Consider the following 16535-nt stretch of genomic DNA (forward strand, 5'->3'; position numbering starts at 1 on the left):
AAGCCACTTGGCAATCTTGACAGTAGTTGTCAATAACAGTAGTTGTCATAATTTTTACACTTTTCTTTTATCAAACAGTTATTCCTTTATGCCATGATTTTCTGATGTGAATCCCTTTCTCTAACCAGTCTTGCAAATACATGACTTTTGAGTAGCCTACCATGTTCAATTGTTCAAGCTAAAGTCTTTGAATAGCATAAATACAGTGCCATGTGAGCAGTAGCTATCAGTCAAAGCCTATGAGAGGGGGGTACGGAGGGTACGGCGTACCCTTGAGGGCCCTGGCCTGTGTTTGTTGGGGGTCCGAAATTGTGTTTTTATAGTTTACGCGCAAAAATGTTTGGTTAAAACCATCCTAAACGACGAAATTCAAGCATAAAAGTTGTTACTCTTTAGTCCTGATTGGCCCGTAATTTAGCAAAAGGGCCCGGAAAGGTAATTGAGTGCATTGCGAGCAAATTAGGAATCCAAAGTGGTGATTTAATGCTTTACGTACAATTTGATTATGTTTTAACAAGATGTTATGCCCGATGTTTTTATGTTTGAGCCTTGTTAGAGAGCTTAACTTGTACCAGATACATGTAACACTCAGTAACGTTAACGGATTTAACGTTTTTTTAAAAAGCACTCTAAATTAAGTTATAAAAGTTGGTTATTCTCCTGTCGGGGGGGGGGGGGGGTATAATGTAGCAAAAGCAGTTTTGAGAAAAGCCGGATGTTTTGTGAATTTTAAAAACTATTTGAAAAAGGTAGTTTCACGCTTATTTCACTTCAAATAAACTTCGGAGTTGAAGCAGGAGCCGGAGTCAATACTTTCGGAGCAGAAAGCAGAAGCGGAGCCAGAGTAAAAAAAAACTGACTTCATTCACCTCTGCTAGGCATGTGGTGAATGCAAAAGTTAATGAAGAAAGGTTATTGGTCAGACACAAAAAAAACTACTAAATCCACCGTTTTCGACACCACATAGTGTTCTCATCAGAAATAATTATAGGCTACATCTAAGAGAAATAAATTTGAAAACTTTATATTAAAGCTGTACAAGCGACACCTCTCAACAGCACCATCAACAACTGACACACGAATTCAATGCAGGATAGCCTACAAAAAATTAGCGAGGGACAGATCACATGATATGCACAACACAAAACACTAAATAATAGTTTTTTTGCCGCCTGATATTATTAGTGCGCACAGATATCCAATTCTACAGTAAAATATTGTAGGGGAAGGTTTGGTTAGTTGAGCCGGGTAACGGTTGATCCATCCTGTTTTATCGCAACGTCGTGCATGATTAGTCAACCGTTTAATAACGAAAATATGGAAAAACGTGAAGTCCATCAGCACATATAAGTTAGTTTTAGGGATTTTCTACAAGCAGAAAAATTGTGAAGCAGTTAAATGTAAAATGGTAGGTAAAAGTAGTTTTGAGAAATATAAGAAATGTGTTATTTTTTCCTACGATGTTTCATCGTTGTCTTAGGCCTAATCGAAATTCTGGGATAGGTAAAGGTAACTTACTCTTTGTTTTAGTAGTTCTCGTTGCTTGATTAGCCAGTTGGTTATTGGCAACTTTTCATGAATTTTGAAAATGGCGGCGATGTTAACAGTTGAGCCACTTGCAAGGTTCACGGTTGAGCCATGTCTTTGTCATAAGGAATGTAGTTTATGAGCCGATGGTCCTTACGTACTGCCCTAATTTTGTTGTACCGTACTGTAATTGATGCGTAGAACTGGTGGCGTAGCCGGGGGGGTGGTCCACTGCCCCCTTAAACTTCCATAAAAGTAATTCTTTCTGTAATGCGCCAGTTTGAGGGTAATTTTTTTAGCACTCCTCCCCTTATATTTTTCTATAGCAACGCCACTGGTTGCTAATGTTCATTTTCTTCACAAACCTCGCGAAATCGTTTCAGAAAGGTAAAAGCACCTTCGTCAAAGTTTCCTATTCAATGATTCTCAGTGTTTTCAGTGATATAAATTTCTGTTCGTTCAGTTTTCACTGTTATTTCATTTTAAGACACTAGACACAATAGCCTACACAGTTTAAACATTTTTTGATGGTTTATTTGCAAGATGTTCAAGAGAAGAGTTTATTGTGTTTGATGCAGATTGAGCTCTCTTTTGGGATATCTTTTGGAAGTGAAATCATAGTGGTTCCAACCATGAACAATGGGTGGCTCAACCGTGAAATTTAGGGTATCATTTGAGCCGGCTGAATTTCAATTTCAAAATGCCGATAAATGATATAAATCGTGGTCAGTCGCAAACACAAACATGCTCACAAGAACCGCAAAAGACTAAAATTTATCATGATGGATTCGGATTTTTGGTACAGTTTGTCGTTAAATTTTTATTGCAGAAACATCGATTTCTGGCTCAACTAACTAGACCTTCCCCTATGATGTGCAATACGCCTAAGCAAACATCACGCGTTTTGCCCAAGACAAAGGCCCGGAGTGAGAGGGGTAGCCCGGAGTGACTCTTCGTACTCCTAGTGAAAATTTCTCTCAGAGGGCCTGGTATCAGTAACTGAACATAAATTATTTTGCGTAACTTCACAACAATGCAAAAGTATTTAACTAGAAAACTTCGAAGATCCACTTCTACAATGAACAAGTCTAAATCTTCCCAACTCAACAACCATGCTTTTTGTAGGTGTACTGACAAAACTTCAGGCACGCACAATAATTGAGTTTTCATTTCTACCTTTTCAATGTTGGTTTGCTTTTGAACCTTTGTCCTCGACTGACAAAGCCTTGATAGGTTATTCCAGGTAGTTTCGCACACTTGTAAAGGCTTTTGACGGAGGGCCGGTTTTCGAGATTGGTTGGTTTGGTTTTTGAATCTTTATCCTCGGACTGACGAAGCCTTGATAGGTTATTCTTGGTAGTTTGGCATAGGTACTTATATAGAGACTTTTGACACAATGTTCCAACACATGGTGCAGACTTCTTTGTTCTCTTTATTGAATTGGTTCCACAAATAAGTCTTACAGGTAACTAGACCTGTATTGCAGCCCCACCTTAACATTGCAGAAAAAACAAGACTTAAGCAATTGAACAAACAACCCTAAAATGATTCATCTTACACTGAAATCTTGGTTTCACTATCAGAGCCCTCCACCAAGAAGCGAATGCTTATTAAGCAAAGTGTAAAAAATTAAATCTCTGTTAACTCAGTGCGGTCACCCGACTCAAGATCACGCGGCGCTGGTTCGGCTCTCGGGGTGTGCGCTTGAGTAACGCATTTCAGGATTGCTCTTCAATCAGCGTCACCTAGTGGATGGAATAGTTCCCCAGCAACAACATTTCAACAATTGGAAACTTCACTCTGTCGATAACCGGCTCTGTGTCAAAATCCTTTACAATATATGAGGTAAAGGGGTCCCATACTTGATTCAAGTGTCGGGTATGAGAAGATAAGGTGTACATTGTACTAAGCCTTCGGCACTAAGGAGAGTAGGGTGGCCAGTTCCTTTCTCTCGGCCGCCTTTACTTCAGCACCTACGCCCACCCAATTTATTACACCCTGGGTAGAGGTGAGCGGTGTTTTCAACAACCAGCTGAAGCCGGGAGTCGAATCAGGTTTTCATAATTGGAAAGCCAATGCCTTATCCGTTGCGCCATCCCGCCGTTTTCCACTTCAAACTTTCGCTTTCCATTTCATGAACTGGTTGCCTTTTAATTTAAAAAAAATGTGAGATTTCTGCCCTCAGATCAGAAAATCTTCTGAACATGTGGACTTTGCTTTACCAATTAACGCATTTCGATAAAGAGAAATAAGTCTTGATAAGCAAAGTTAAGGTCATCCAAAACAAAATTACGATAGTGTTATTAAAATGTTTGATAAATTTAATGGATTAATATGTTTTATGTCAAAGTATTTGTGACGCGGAACAGAAACCAAAGCCTGCTTCGGGCAACATACACTGTATTAGTTTCTGGAGTTTCTGGAAGTTTCGGGTCTTCACATACACTGTATTTTCAGTTTGCAGGCCGCAAGTTGTACACCCCTGATAAACTCTAAGTCAACAAAAAGTTGTCAGTAAAAATGAAGTCGTGTAGAAATGGTGTCCGACAAATTGGTAGTAAGCAATTGTTCGTAAAGCAATTGTTCGTAAGCAATTGTTCGTAAAACAATTGGTCGTAAAATTAATTCTTCGTAAAACAATTCTTCCTAAAGCATTTTTTCGTGCATGCAGTTAGAATTTGATGTATACGAAGAAATGCTTTACGAAGAATTGTTTTACGGATTTCATTTTACGAAAAACAGTTTACGAACAATTGTTTTACGAACAATTGCTTACGAACAATTGCTTTACGAACAATTGCTTACGAACAATTTGCCTATAACCTGTAGAAATCAAGCGACAGGTTTATCAAGTTCAATATTATTTATCCTAGGAATAGCATCTTTCAAGCGGTCGTTAAGGTAGCCTACAGCTATGCTGACAAATTTCAAGTTAGTGCTCATCTTCAGGGCCTTTGAAAATATTATTTGAGCCCTGTACCAATGAGAGATCCGACGTTCTCTCACAAATTGCCTTTAAATAAAACAATAACATTCGAAGAAATATGAAGTGTTTTTTTAGGTTCTGGACCTCCTGGATCATTTTGGGCCTTTTAAATGATTCCGGCCATGATCCAAAAGTATTCCTGGATTAGATTCTTCATAAAAGCGGCAGCGTTGACTGAAGAACTAAAACCTAAGTCCAGACACAACATCCAATAGTTGATACAAATAAACGTTCGGTTTGCATTCTGCAGGAAGTAGTTCTTATTGCATTGGAGCATTTGAGAACTAGTCCTGTGAGTACTAACAAGCTGTTGGGTGAAATTGAAAAGTTTGTGCCCCTCAGATGAGGCCACTAATTTTAAAAGTTTTCTATTTCCTTAGCTGCAGCCTAAAACCTTCACTTGAACACTTATCTCTGTGGCTGCAGGTGATGTCACTGAAGCTGCGAAAAATCTTTATAAAAATAGCAAACATAGATCTATACACAAACATACAGCAAGGTTGTGATAAAACATAATAAATTAACAATTAACTCATATGTACATATAGTATATAAACACTTTACTTATTTGACAAGCATGTTTCAGAAAAATAAAAAAGATTCACAATTTTTGAACTTTACTAGACGAATGAGACAGTTAAGATGTGAGGAGGACTAAGAATCTTTTTATATGACATTACACACCTGCAAACGAGTGGGATAAAAACCAATCATTGAGCCAACGATATTAATTAGTACGGTAACCACTTTAACATGAAGGAATTCTGCTAATCAGAAACTACGTTGTCCGTGATATGGAAGTGGCTACCGTTTTTGTGATCCTTCTAGCACTAAGCCCGAGAGTTGATCCTTGTTTTTAACTTTGGTTTAGTAATTACAAAAAAAAAGTGTAGGCAGAGGTAGGAATCGAATCAACATCGTCGAAACGACTACTGCCCCAACCCATTACGCCATGCTGTCGACTGGGAAACCTTCAGTTAATATACTTTATATAATTTACTTTGTGCGCCTTTTTACGTTGCGGAAAACGTAGCTTATGATTGGTCGGCTCGAGGTTTTAGTGGCTGTGGCAGAATTGTTTCATGTAAAAGTGGCTTCCATGTAGCGCAAGACAGATAAGTTGGATGAAAAAGTATACGTACATTGCTGTGTTTGCATTCACTGGTCACATTTACAGACGAGTGGTGAGAAGAGAACTGTGGTTCGACGTTCGAAAGGGCACTGGTTCGACACCGCTCAAGAGCATGTGCATGTGTCTTTGTAAAGATACTGAATGTGCATACGCAGCTTCCTTAACTTCCCGTCCACTAATTTAAATCTTCAACTATCCTATCAGCACGACGACAGGGGTATTTTTAAAATACAGGTCAATATTTCACACTTGTTTGAGCTAATAGAAACTTTTAAACCCACTTGATAAACCGCAATGGGATTCCAGAAATAGGCTCCCAGTTAAGAGCCTTTGGGTCATGTGTCATTGGTCTATGCCCACCTGTTACAATAAATCAAGTAGAAACCATTTCAACATACAGTGGGCGCAAAAACGTTTGAAAGAAATAAGGACAACAGTGGCAAAGATCACCAATCCATCTGAGCTACAAATCAGTTTGTTGTCAAAAAAGGCAAACATATTCCGACATAATAGAAATGAATTTTGCATAATTTTCACACTTAGGCTATTTGTATGGTTAACAATTTAATTGATGTTTTCATGGGCTGCATGTTTCAACTGTTATTTAACTACTGACATATGGGGGGGGGGGGTGAGAACATAAGTTTCCGCATATAAACAAAACAAAAATGAAGAAATTCACAAAAAACGTTTCTAAAACAAAATTAGCTTTCTTCAGCTTTTTTTTACAGTAACGGCATCATAATCTCTTATAGTTGAATGTCCATTGTCCAAGTTATTTGAAGATGAAAAGATTTTAAAGAACGTGAGCGCTTTCAGCGTACAATTGTAATAGCCGCTTTTCATCAACTTCGTCGTTATCCTAAGTACTCCTTAAGATGTTCTGATCACGTTTCTTCCTCATCGATCTCCTCCTCTGTCATTACGTTCTTGGTGTTCAAAGTCTTCTGATACAAAAAATCAGTTGGCTTTAATTGTCTAGCTGGAGGAGGCACACCAGACGCTCTTCTTCGATTTTTATCATACCTTGTTGTAGCAGGACTTCCGAAAGCTCCGGAAGAAAATGCAGGAAAGTTACCTGTCAAATGAGATGGAGAGGATGACATACCATGTTTGTAAACAAAATTGAGAGTCTCCTGTGTGGCATATTCTTTCGTATTCGAAATCGGTTTCAACGACGTATCAAATGAATCTTCAGCCTCTTTCGTTGAATCTGCATCTTCTTTTTTGTCATTGTGCTCTTCTTGCAAGACACCATTGCTTTCGTTCTGTGATGGCTCTGTGGATGTAGCACCATCTCCACGACTGCGTTCATCCATGGTTTTTACATCCATATTGCTACTGCAATCAGGAAGAAGTGAATGCGAATTAGAAACCACAAGGTCTTTGTCTGTTGTGTAATCTGTTGACTTATGTGTCAACTCATTTGCTGGAAAACAAAATAAAATGTCTATCAGGCATAAAATCAACAAAAAATCATTCTCACACAAACACCAAATGTTGATGTACAGTAAACACACTGTGCCTTGTATGTGTTATCAATATGTCGAAATATATTATTTCATAGCCTGTAAATTGATTATCCCCCTGATAAAGCAGTCTCTCTATGATTTTGGATTTGATTTAGGGAAAGGGTCAACCATTGCTAAAATAAAAGCATTGGTAACGCTTTTGATGTAAATATGGCAGTTTTTCCACTGACTCTTACAATATCGTCTATAGCCTACTAGAAGCGTACAACAGCCGGCTACATCTTAAAAACTTTCTTGCTTGACACTGAGAAAAGATTGAGATCCTACATTGAACTATTGAAGCGATGTGGCGAAAGTGATTTGCAGTTGAGACCACCAACTTTGTAAGTTTTTACCATCTTTTATCATTAGACAGTCGTTCAACTGAGTCCATTTCACTTTGCAATTACAATCAGCTACAATTTCAGCTAAAACGGCTAATTTATTTTTTCAGTTTTTTTGTGTCATCAACAGTTTATTTCTTTGTTGTGTGTAAGAAAGCAGCAGCGGTCGAGAGCTCTGTGACATGAATTAACGGTGCGATACTGATGAGCCCAACAGCCCCGTGGACAAGCACGTGGCTATAGCTGTCAATTCTTGCTACCCTCGACTGCCTACAAACATTTAAATCATCAAGCTAAACTAGCCCCAATTTATACTTCGCTTACATGAATATTGAGAAACATTTTGCAAATCTCTCTAGCCTACTGTATAAGCAGTTTTTTCAATAAATTAAGGATGGAAATGACTGTAGTGACATTATCCTCAAACTGCATAAGTTCACCAAGCACTCCCAAAGCTTGTTTTCCAACTTGCCTTATGACCAACGAGCCAATTAAATATGCCTTTCCTTTAAAGATTATTTTAATAAACTGAACAGGGTACCACCTATGACATTTGAAAACACAATTATCGATAATGCCAGAATTCAGGTTTATTTCAATTATTGATTTTGTGGGATTTTAGCTATTTATTTTACTCGTGGCTTGCCATTTTGGTACAGCTGTTCAAAACGATTTTGTTTCGTCGAAACGAAATTCTTACAAAGAAGTTACTTCGAAACACATTAAATTTTTGACGAAACGAAACGAAATATTTCGCAAACGAAAATAGTACTGTACATCTGAATATCTACCAATTCCGAACCGCTTTGAATTTACCTAAGCTTCAAACGCTTGCTTGGAAAAATATTCTTAGCGCTAATCTTATCCAAGCCTAGGTGTGCGAAAAACACCAGCTAGAAATTGTTTAAAACAACAATCGAACAACGGATCAATGTTTTTGTCTGTATCTTGAATCCAAGAAAAAAACTGAACTAAAATGTATTTGCAGAGAAGCCAGGACAAGTTAAAGATTAATAATGTGGTGGCCGCAAGAGTGTAATAAATTACATCATGCGCTCGTTTTACGACAGTTTTGGAATGCCCAAAAAGGTCATTTCGTCGTTTATACGAATTACAAATACAAACTCACGTCCGCAGAAAATGCTGTCTCTTCGTTTCTTAATTCTAAGTCTCGTCGTGTTGTAACCTTGTCCGAGATACAGCATATAAATCGTTGTCCAATTGTTTTATTAGTTAGACTTGTTGCACAGCAGGCAAATACAAGCGTAATATTTCGTTAACAGTGGAACATTCTTAGATTAAAAGATTTACATATCTTCGTCCCTCGCAAAGTTATATGTAAATTTAACAATACAGGTGTTGATTATAATTGGCCAACACTTTCAAAAATTAGATCAGTTTTTAAATGTTTCTATGCTGAATGCCTGTATTCTTTTGAATTTTAAAATCGTTTGGAATTCACAAAAAAAACGAAATGATTTTCCTTCCAAATAAAACAAAGAGAAAGGATTTTGGGCCATGACGTGTTTATGGCAAATTGTGCGCAGCTTTATTATTCAAACAGTTGCATGATATCCCAATAAAGATTCTTGTTGAAACCACAACCAAACAATCAAGCACTGATTTTGACTGAGTCTTGAACTACTCATAGTCTTTGGCTACGTTTAGATGAATTTGCTCGTTTGAATAACATTAAAGAGTGTTGCATTTCATGAAAAATTTAACACAAATTTAGCGGGTGAAAAATTATTTCATACTTGTCTGTGTGCTGATTTAATTTTTGTCATTAACTTGTCCGGGACGAAAACGAAAATACCAGTTGCAATTTTACAATAGTATAGCAGCACATTAATAGGCTACACCAAGAAAGGAAACAAGACCTTTCGAGCTTCCAACTTTAAAATGTGTGCGAACAGTTGTTTGTACCTGTAACATTACCACAAAATTCATCATACGAAATTAAAGGCAATTTTTGCATAATTACCTCGTAAATTCAATTCTTAAAAAAATTCTGATAGAAGAATGAAAGAAAACATCATCATTACAAGATGATTACATTGCAAATAGAATATCTCAAAAGAGGTTCAGGCTTGTTTTCAGACTGCTGACGCAATTTCTTGTGTCACGTGATAAGTATATCAGAGTGGTAAAGAAAGGCTGGGCAAACATCGCAAGAGTTCAACCATGTATTTCCATGACAATTTACAGACCCTGTGCAAACAAATGCCAGAAGGGCAACTTCAAATTTTTAACAAAATTTTTACCCGGGCCTGACCAACATATGCTCCGCGTTTTACTCATCTTTGCTGAAAATTGCAGTATTTTTTGTGAATTCGGTGTAATGTGGTGTGAGTTAGAATGGTTTTAAGAAACTATAATATCGTAGCCTATTTTCAAAAGAACATTGTCAGCACTGGCCCAGAGTAAAATTTTGCTGTCTGTTGGTTGGTGTCCACTATTAATTACTGACGTTGTAAAACAATCAAATGAAACATTTCGATCATTGATTTATTGCTACCTGTGTTGTGTTTTTTCAAGCTTCTGTCACTGCAAATCAATCATATTAATATCTTTGCGTGTTTAAAGATCTCATTACAGCTTTATATTTCAAATTTTTCAGCCGTAGTTTTAATAGTTTTAGATAGGTCGTTTTTTTCTGTCACAATGCATCTGTTTATTCTCAATTACAACTTAGATTTATACCAGTGGTTTCTATTCTGGCTTGAATCAAACTCTACTGTATGGTTGAACAACGATGCTTTAGGTTAGGGGGTTGGTCAAAAGTATTTGGAATTTCAAAAATTAAGACCAGAAAATGTAACAGACTTGCATGCTGCAATAAGTTAAGGGTGTCACTTTCTACAACAAAGCCGGAGTCTCTTAGGTTGTTGCTGAAACACAAGCAAAATTGACATAACAGCGCACTGTTAAACAGGATAAGAATCTTAGGAATTAAAAGTATTTGTTCCTATTTTTATTTCGTTGTTACAATTATGTTTTGTGTAATAACTATGTAACCTTTTGGGGTTCGACAAAATATCTTAAAGGTTTCGAATATTTTTAAAGTTTAACAACTGCTGTTTTATATCCACATATTCTGCAATTAAATCAAACAAACGACTTTGACGACAGTTTTCCTTCACTTACAAACACTAAATTCACTTAATGCTTGCAAAAAACGTTGTTGCTGGAAGTAGTTAAATTGAAAGTCATTTTCTGTAGTAAACAACCACAAGCAAGTTACACTAGGCTAGACTCTCTGCTGCTATTTTTATTAGCCCATTTTGTTGAGACAATTAACATTACATGATTCCTATCAACTGCCCGTGTCGGCTGCATGGCCACATTGTGAAAGCACTAGCTTTGGGTCTCTGACAAAGAAGCTGTTTCTACGCTACACATATTTAAAGGTGCACTGCAACGAAAATACATGGCTTTTGTATTTGTAGATCTTTCTGAAATAAAACGTTTTTCAACAATTTTTTTATTTTTTGTGTTACCATTAATTAAAAAACCTAAAAAAAACTTTTTTGAATTGAATGATTCTGATTGGTCAAAAATTTTGATGACGTCATTGGCTGGCAAAGCGGCATCCCAGGTCTACTGTTTTGCGTGCAAACACAAGGAACAAATCGCGTAGGCTACCGAAACAGCGAACAATTTTGTGCTAAGGGAGTTTTTACGCCCTTAAAATGGTGGCTTCTTGTATGGCTCCCGGTTGTACTAACCGGGGAATCGTCAAAGGGGTATACTTTCATCGTTTACCTCTGAATAATGACGACAAGCTGAAGAAATGGATCTCAGAGATGAAACTCAAAAACCCACAGCTGTATACAAGCACTGCCGTGTGTGCAGCAATCATTTTCTGGCCAGCGATTACCAACGTGATCTACAGGCAGAGCTACGAGGCACCAAGTCCGGACACCTGCTCATTCCTGAAGCTGTTCCTTCTGTCTTTGATTTTTCAAGATATGTGAAAGCCACTGTCAATACAGTAGGCTACCCACAAAACTCGATCGACCTAGGTACAAGTCTGTGAGTACGATTGGGCGTTTGGATCGAATAGCAAAGCGAGAAATCAACAAGACGTTGAAACAGGTCAGTAGGACAGTAAAACATTGGCAGCGTAGGCAACTCTGAATACATAGGCTACTTTTGGTTGATATAAACCACTTGGTTCAAGCAAAATATTTTACTGCATTTTTTTCAATGCAAATTTTCCATCCGACTGCTGTCCGAACTGGTGTTGTCAGAGCACGAATCAGAATGATGTTCTTCGCTGTCAAGTCGCCGTCTTTTTGGTTCAAAGAGAAATCCTTGTCTTGTTTCAGACATCTTGTTTATGCTCAATATACAATGACCTATGCAACGTTTCTAAGGCAAATGCATGAAGCTGTTTACTTGGTTGCCCGCCGATGACGTCACAAGACACATAGCGCCATCAGGTGGCCGATTTTCATTTAGTTATATCTCCCAAACAAAAAAGCATATCAAAAAAAAAATTCGAAAAATATAATACTTAAACACTAAAGAATCACCAAAAAAATTTTAATTTTTCATTTCAGGTCCCCTTTAAAGCAAAGAACTGTGTCTTTGGAAAGACACTTAATCACATTCTTGAATTTGGACTTGAAGAGTACCGGTAGCTAAATTGTCTTTCATCGAATCGTTTTAAATCTTCAATTGCTGGGTAAAACCTGGATACAATTAAAATCATCACTTACACAAAGTGCTGAAGCATTTAAAACTTCGGCTTTTTAGCTTGCTGCATGCGACCACTCAACAATTTTCTTTCTTCTTTTCCGTTCACTTTATCTACAGTAATTTCTCACTAACTTGAAACATGCCTGGATAGCGGATACGACACAAAAAAAAATAATTAAAACAGTTCAGTTTCTGGTACTAATTTTACGCAAAACAGCTTGTTTGTCAGTTTACCATGCTGACGTACTTTCCGGTAAATGGATAAAAATTAATTTGTATTCAAAACGTAGCTTTTTTCTAAGCAATTTATTTTCAATTTATCTTGTCAGTAAATTGTACGACATATTGACTTATGCTACCAGTCGCAAGCAACAATTTCTGCCATTTTCTTTTGAATTGCAACGTCATCATCAGAAAGTATTGATTTTTGATAGCTTAACCGACTTGAAGAGCATATACCTATAGCTTATTGTTTGAAGTACCGTACGTCTTTTTCGTAGGAGCACTCACGAGCAGTGGTGGATTTAGGTAAAGGTAAATACAGTAAGGCAATATTGTTTGATGTTATACGCATTCAGGCTATTTCGTCGAATAAAGTGCTTGTTCTTTGAAAACAATTTCAACAAAAAGCGTGTTTAAGTTTTTATTACAAAATAAACAAACATAAGCCTCTTCTATCTGCTTGGAATAGAATAAATGCTTTATTGAAGTTTTTATGCCAAGCGTGCCCTTAGATTGAAAAATTTGCCACATAATCTTGCCCAAGCCATACAATACAATGAAAACTACACACAAATCTCGAAACGCAAAAAAAGTAGATTAGAAGCCTTGAGCCATGTTCGTCCAATTCTTTTGGCTTTACGGTATTTAGAACAAAAGAGTTTTAGAAAATTTTTGAAAAAAAACAAGAAATTTCGTTTTGCTTAGCACAAACTTTTTCGAACGTTTCTTTTTTGTTGTGATATTTGCGTTTTATATTTCAAAGATTACATTTTCAAGAACACGACATTAAAATGGCTGAAAAAATCACAGAACTAAAAGGTGCAAAAATTTAAGAGTAAAAAACTCGACCTTAAATTTGTCCATAAGTCAACTGATATGCAACAAGCAGCGGTACTGCGGTAATACAATGTAGTGGGGGCCTACGTTTTCCTTCTGTGTGCATACAACGCAGTGGTTGTCACACACGTGCTGGAGTCAATGTCACGAAGTTTGCTTGGCCGCTGTTTACGCACACATTGACAGTCTTGCTTTAGATTTCTTCTTGTTGTGAGTAACCATTGAAAGTAGAGTTAAGTCAATGTCACAATTCACAAATAACAGTAAATTGAATACAATTGCACAAAGTCCAACAACTTAAAGCTATATATTTTTGTATTATATAAAAGACAATTTCTATTGATAGTCTGAATTGCAATTGCGCCACGAAAGTTCATTTTATCTCCCAAAAAACAATGTTTATGTGATTCTCACTACTTTTCATGGCGCTTTTTCTTCGCTCATTAAAACACTTGCCAGTTGCCACCAAAAAGTTGCTACCCCTTTCAAAAACTCACTTTCGCGTTGTCTCTGCTTACTTTGGTTTTGCCTTCCATGCGTATTGGAAAGAGCAGTGTTTTTTCTCAAACGTGCTTAACAAACCTTTGCAACTGACAGCCGATATGCCTGCACATCTCAAGTTTTAACGCTTTGCATTTATGCTTGGCTAGTAAAGTAACCCAAAGTCAAGCAACCGAATTAATTATGATGTCCAATTTCACGATTATCGCTTTTTAAATGTGTACTTCTAAGCTTTTTCTGCTTCAGCCATCTGAGTGATTGCTGCCACAATACATTAATATCTCGTAGCGTCTACGTAACACAACGCAACGTGACGAAAATGTTTAAACGCTCAGAGTCACAGTAGCAATGCATCTTGAAGGGCAAAACTTGTTGCTAGTTTGATTGCTTCCTTTTGCAAGTGCATATTGTTCAACCTTTGTCACCGATGTAGACAAAAATGTTGGGAGCGCGAAACTAGATAATTTAACGACAACTTTATTGTGCAAAGTAAACCTTTACGATACGGCAAGGTAATTTGCAAAATAAACAATCGACCGTTAGGTTGTACAATCTCAAGTAGATCTATTGATACAGCGACGAAGTAGCAATCGTTTCAGATCAATGGGAGCATAAGAAAGTCTGCGATAGGTTTTGAACAAATTTGTCAGTTGATCAACTTCTTACTTTTGAACCTAAGTTAAATCCCAATCCCGAAAAGTTTGAATTTTTTTCTTGGGTTTAACAATTTTGAAATGAAAACCATAGTCCACTTTCTTGGGCGTAAGAAGAGGTTAGGTGAAGCCAAAGTACCCTAACAGTAAACTAAATTATAAAAACGTGCTCTTTATTGTATTATTTATCATAATCATAGCACCAAACCAACTGTGTGCCATAAGTGGTGATGAGTATCAACACAGTTCTCTTTTCGACACAAAAGTCTTCTTTTGCGGCTGCAAATGTTTCTCTCCTAGTGAGATGAACTGAAGAGGCTGTGGCTAATTTATGCACATTTTGCAGGCTAATCGTGCATTCGTGCTTATGTAACATGTTGAAATGGTCTGTCCTTTTTCAATGAAAATTCAAAGTGACAATAAACTTGTAGTGAAGTATTCGCTAAGTAGGATAAAATCAGCATTGCACTAAAGGTCCAACTAAATTTAACTATAAGCTACGAGTCACCACAGCAAAGATTCCCAGCAGCAACAACTTAATAAAAAGTGTTCCTGTTAAAAAAAAAGTCGCCATTATTGATAACTATGCTATAGCACACCATTGTAAGCTATTTCTAATAAAACAGTTTAACTCCTGTACTGTCAAACTGAGTTTTATTAAACCAAAAAGCTGCACAAATCCAACAAAAAACAGCTCTCTGCTTCGCAATGAATATCAGAGACTTTTGTAATAAGCGTATACGTTATGCGTAAAGCTAACCGCTATGCTAACTTAGCCTGAACGTTATTCTAAAATCTAGCCAAGCCTACTTCGCCGGAAACGCTCTAGTCTTGTCCATATTCTTGCAAATAAGCTGCACTTGAACAACAAAGAAAATACCTCGTCCAACGGCATGTTAATCGGAGAAAAAGTCTAGAATGACTACTTCCACGCAGAGAAAAGATTGTTTGTTTTTAGTTTTTGCATCGATTCAACGACACCTTGACGAATGAAACTGATTTTGCTGGCTAGGTTATATCAGCCTAACTCATCATCTTATTTGTTTTCACCTTATTTCAACATTTAAAAGCTGTTGAAACGATGTAAAAATGGCAACTTTGCTAGCTTGAGTCTGACAAAGCAAACCACGTAGAACGTCGAATCCTTGCTCGTTGCGAAAACCGTTTTGCTCAAACTTTACCAAAGAGAAAGCAGGGCAACAGCGAAACAGCTTTGGGCATCAAACGTTGAAGTTTTGTGCTCAACTTGTTGTCCAGTTGCATTTATTCATTTGATCAAGGCACCTAAAATGTTTAACTGACTGCAAACTCAGTTTATCAATAAACAAAAGCTTGGTTTTGAGAACATAACGGCTCTTACTTCCACACGCACAATAAGTTTGTTTAATGCAAAGAGAGAAAAATAGGCCACTACAAGCATCGACTGATTGTAATTTTTATCAAAAAAAATCATCATCTGTCAAATTACACATTCGTATTGTTTTGAAAAATGTTGAATTTTCAAAATAAGTATAGCCTACTGACCCAAGGCTCTAAACTAAGCATTTTTACACCATTCATTATATCTAGCAATACTCTTAGCTTATTTTACACTGTCAAGTTATTGAACTAAATCTATGGCAGACAGTTTCATTGATTTGTGTAACTCTTCATCAAGTTCGTTTATATTCTATGCACTTTGCAAAGTGAAACAAGGCACTGGTGTGCGTCGGTTACCTTTAATTTGCTTCTTTGTCTTTAATGGGGAATCCCCCTTTGCTTCACCATTTTGTTTCACATTGACCGATGACGAGCATCCCATGACGTCACCGTCGATAAGTTATCGTCAATATATGAATAATCAATAGATATTATGCTTCACAATCTGATTCATGTGGATAATTTTGTATAGTTTTGATAAGTATTGACGCAATAAATGACCTGCAAGTGTAGACTTTAATATTAAAATGGGTTCGAATAAAAATGACAACAAAATTACCACGGCAACTGATGAACTGCCCAAGGTTTCGTTTTCACAATCCCTGTTCAAAAAACTTTTTAGAAGCCATCTAAATGGAGAAAGAGTTCGGTTAATGTATGCAAAATGAAGTCGACTTTTGTTACAAAGTTTATCATTTT

The 16535-nt window shown here is 36.9% G+C and overlaps 1 protein-coding gene across 1 annotated transcript; it reads right to left on the reverse strand.

Annotated features, from left to right (window-relative positions):
• Positions 1-4424: 4424 nt before the first annotated feature.
• LOC145783325 (uncharacterized) lies at positions 4425-16273 on the reverse strand. The gene is made up of 2 exons (XM_082595171.1): positions 16134-16273; positions 4425-7074 (listed from the first exon to the last, which is right to left on the reverse strand). Exons 1-2 carry the CDS (start codon positions 16216-16218, stop codon positions 6533-6535), a joined length of 627 nt encoding a protein of 208 aa, XP_082451297.1. The 5' UTR covers positions 16219-16273; the 3' UTR covers positions 4425-6532.
• Between the last annotated feature and the right edge of the window lie 262 nt (positions 16274-16535).

Source organism: Aplidium turbinatum, chromosome 14 (genome assembly GCF_918807975.1).
Source record: "Aplidium turbinatum chromosome 14, kaAplTurb1.1, whole genome shotgun sequence".
Taxonomy (NCBI): Eukaryota; Metazoa; Chordata; class Ascidiacea; order Aplousobranchia; family Polyclinidae; genus Aplidium; species Aplidium turbinatum.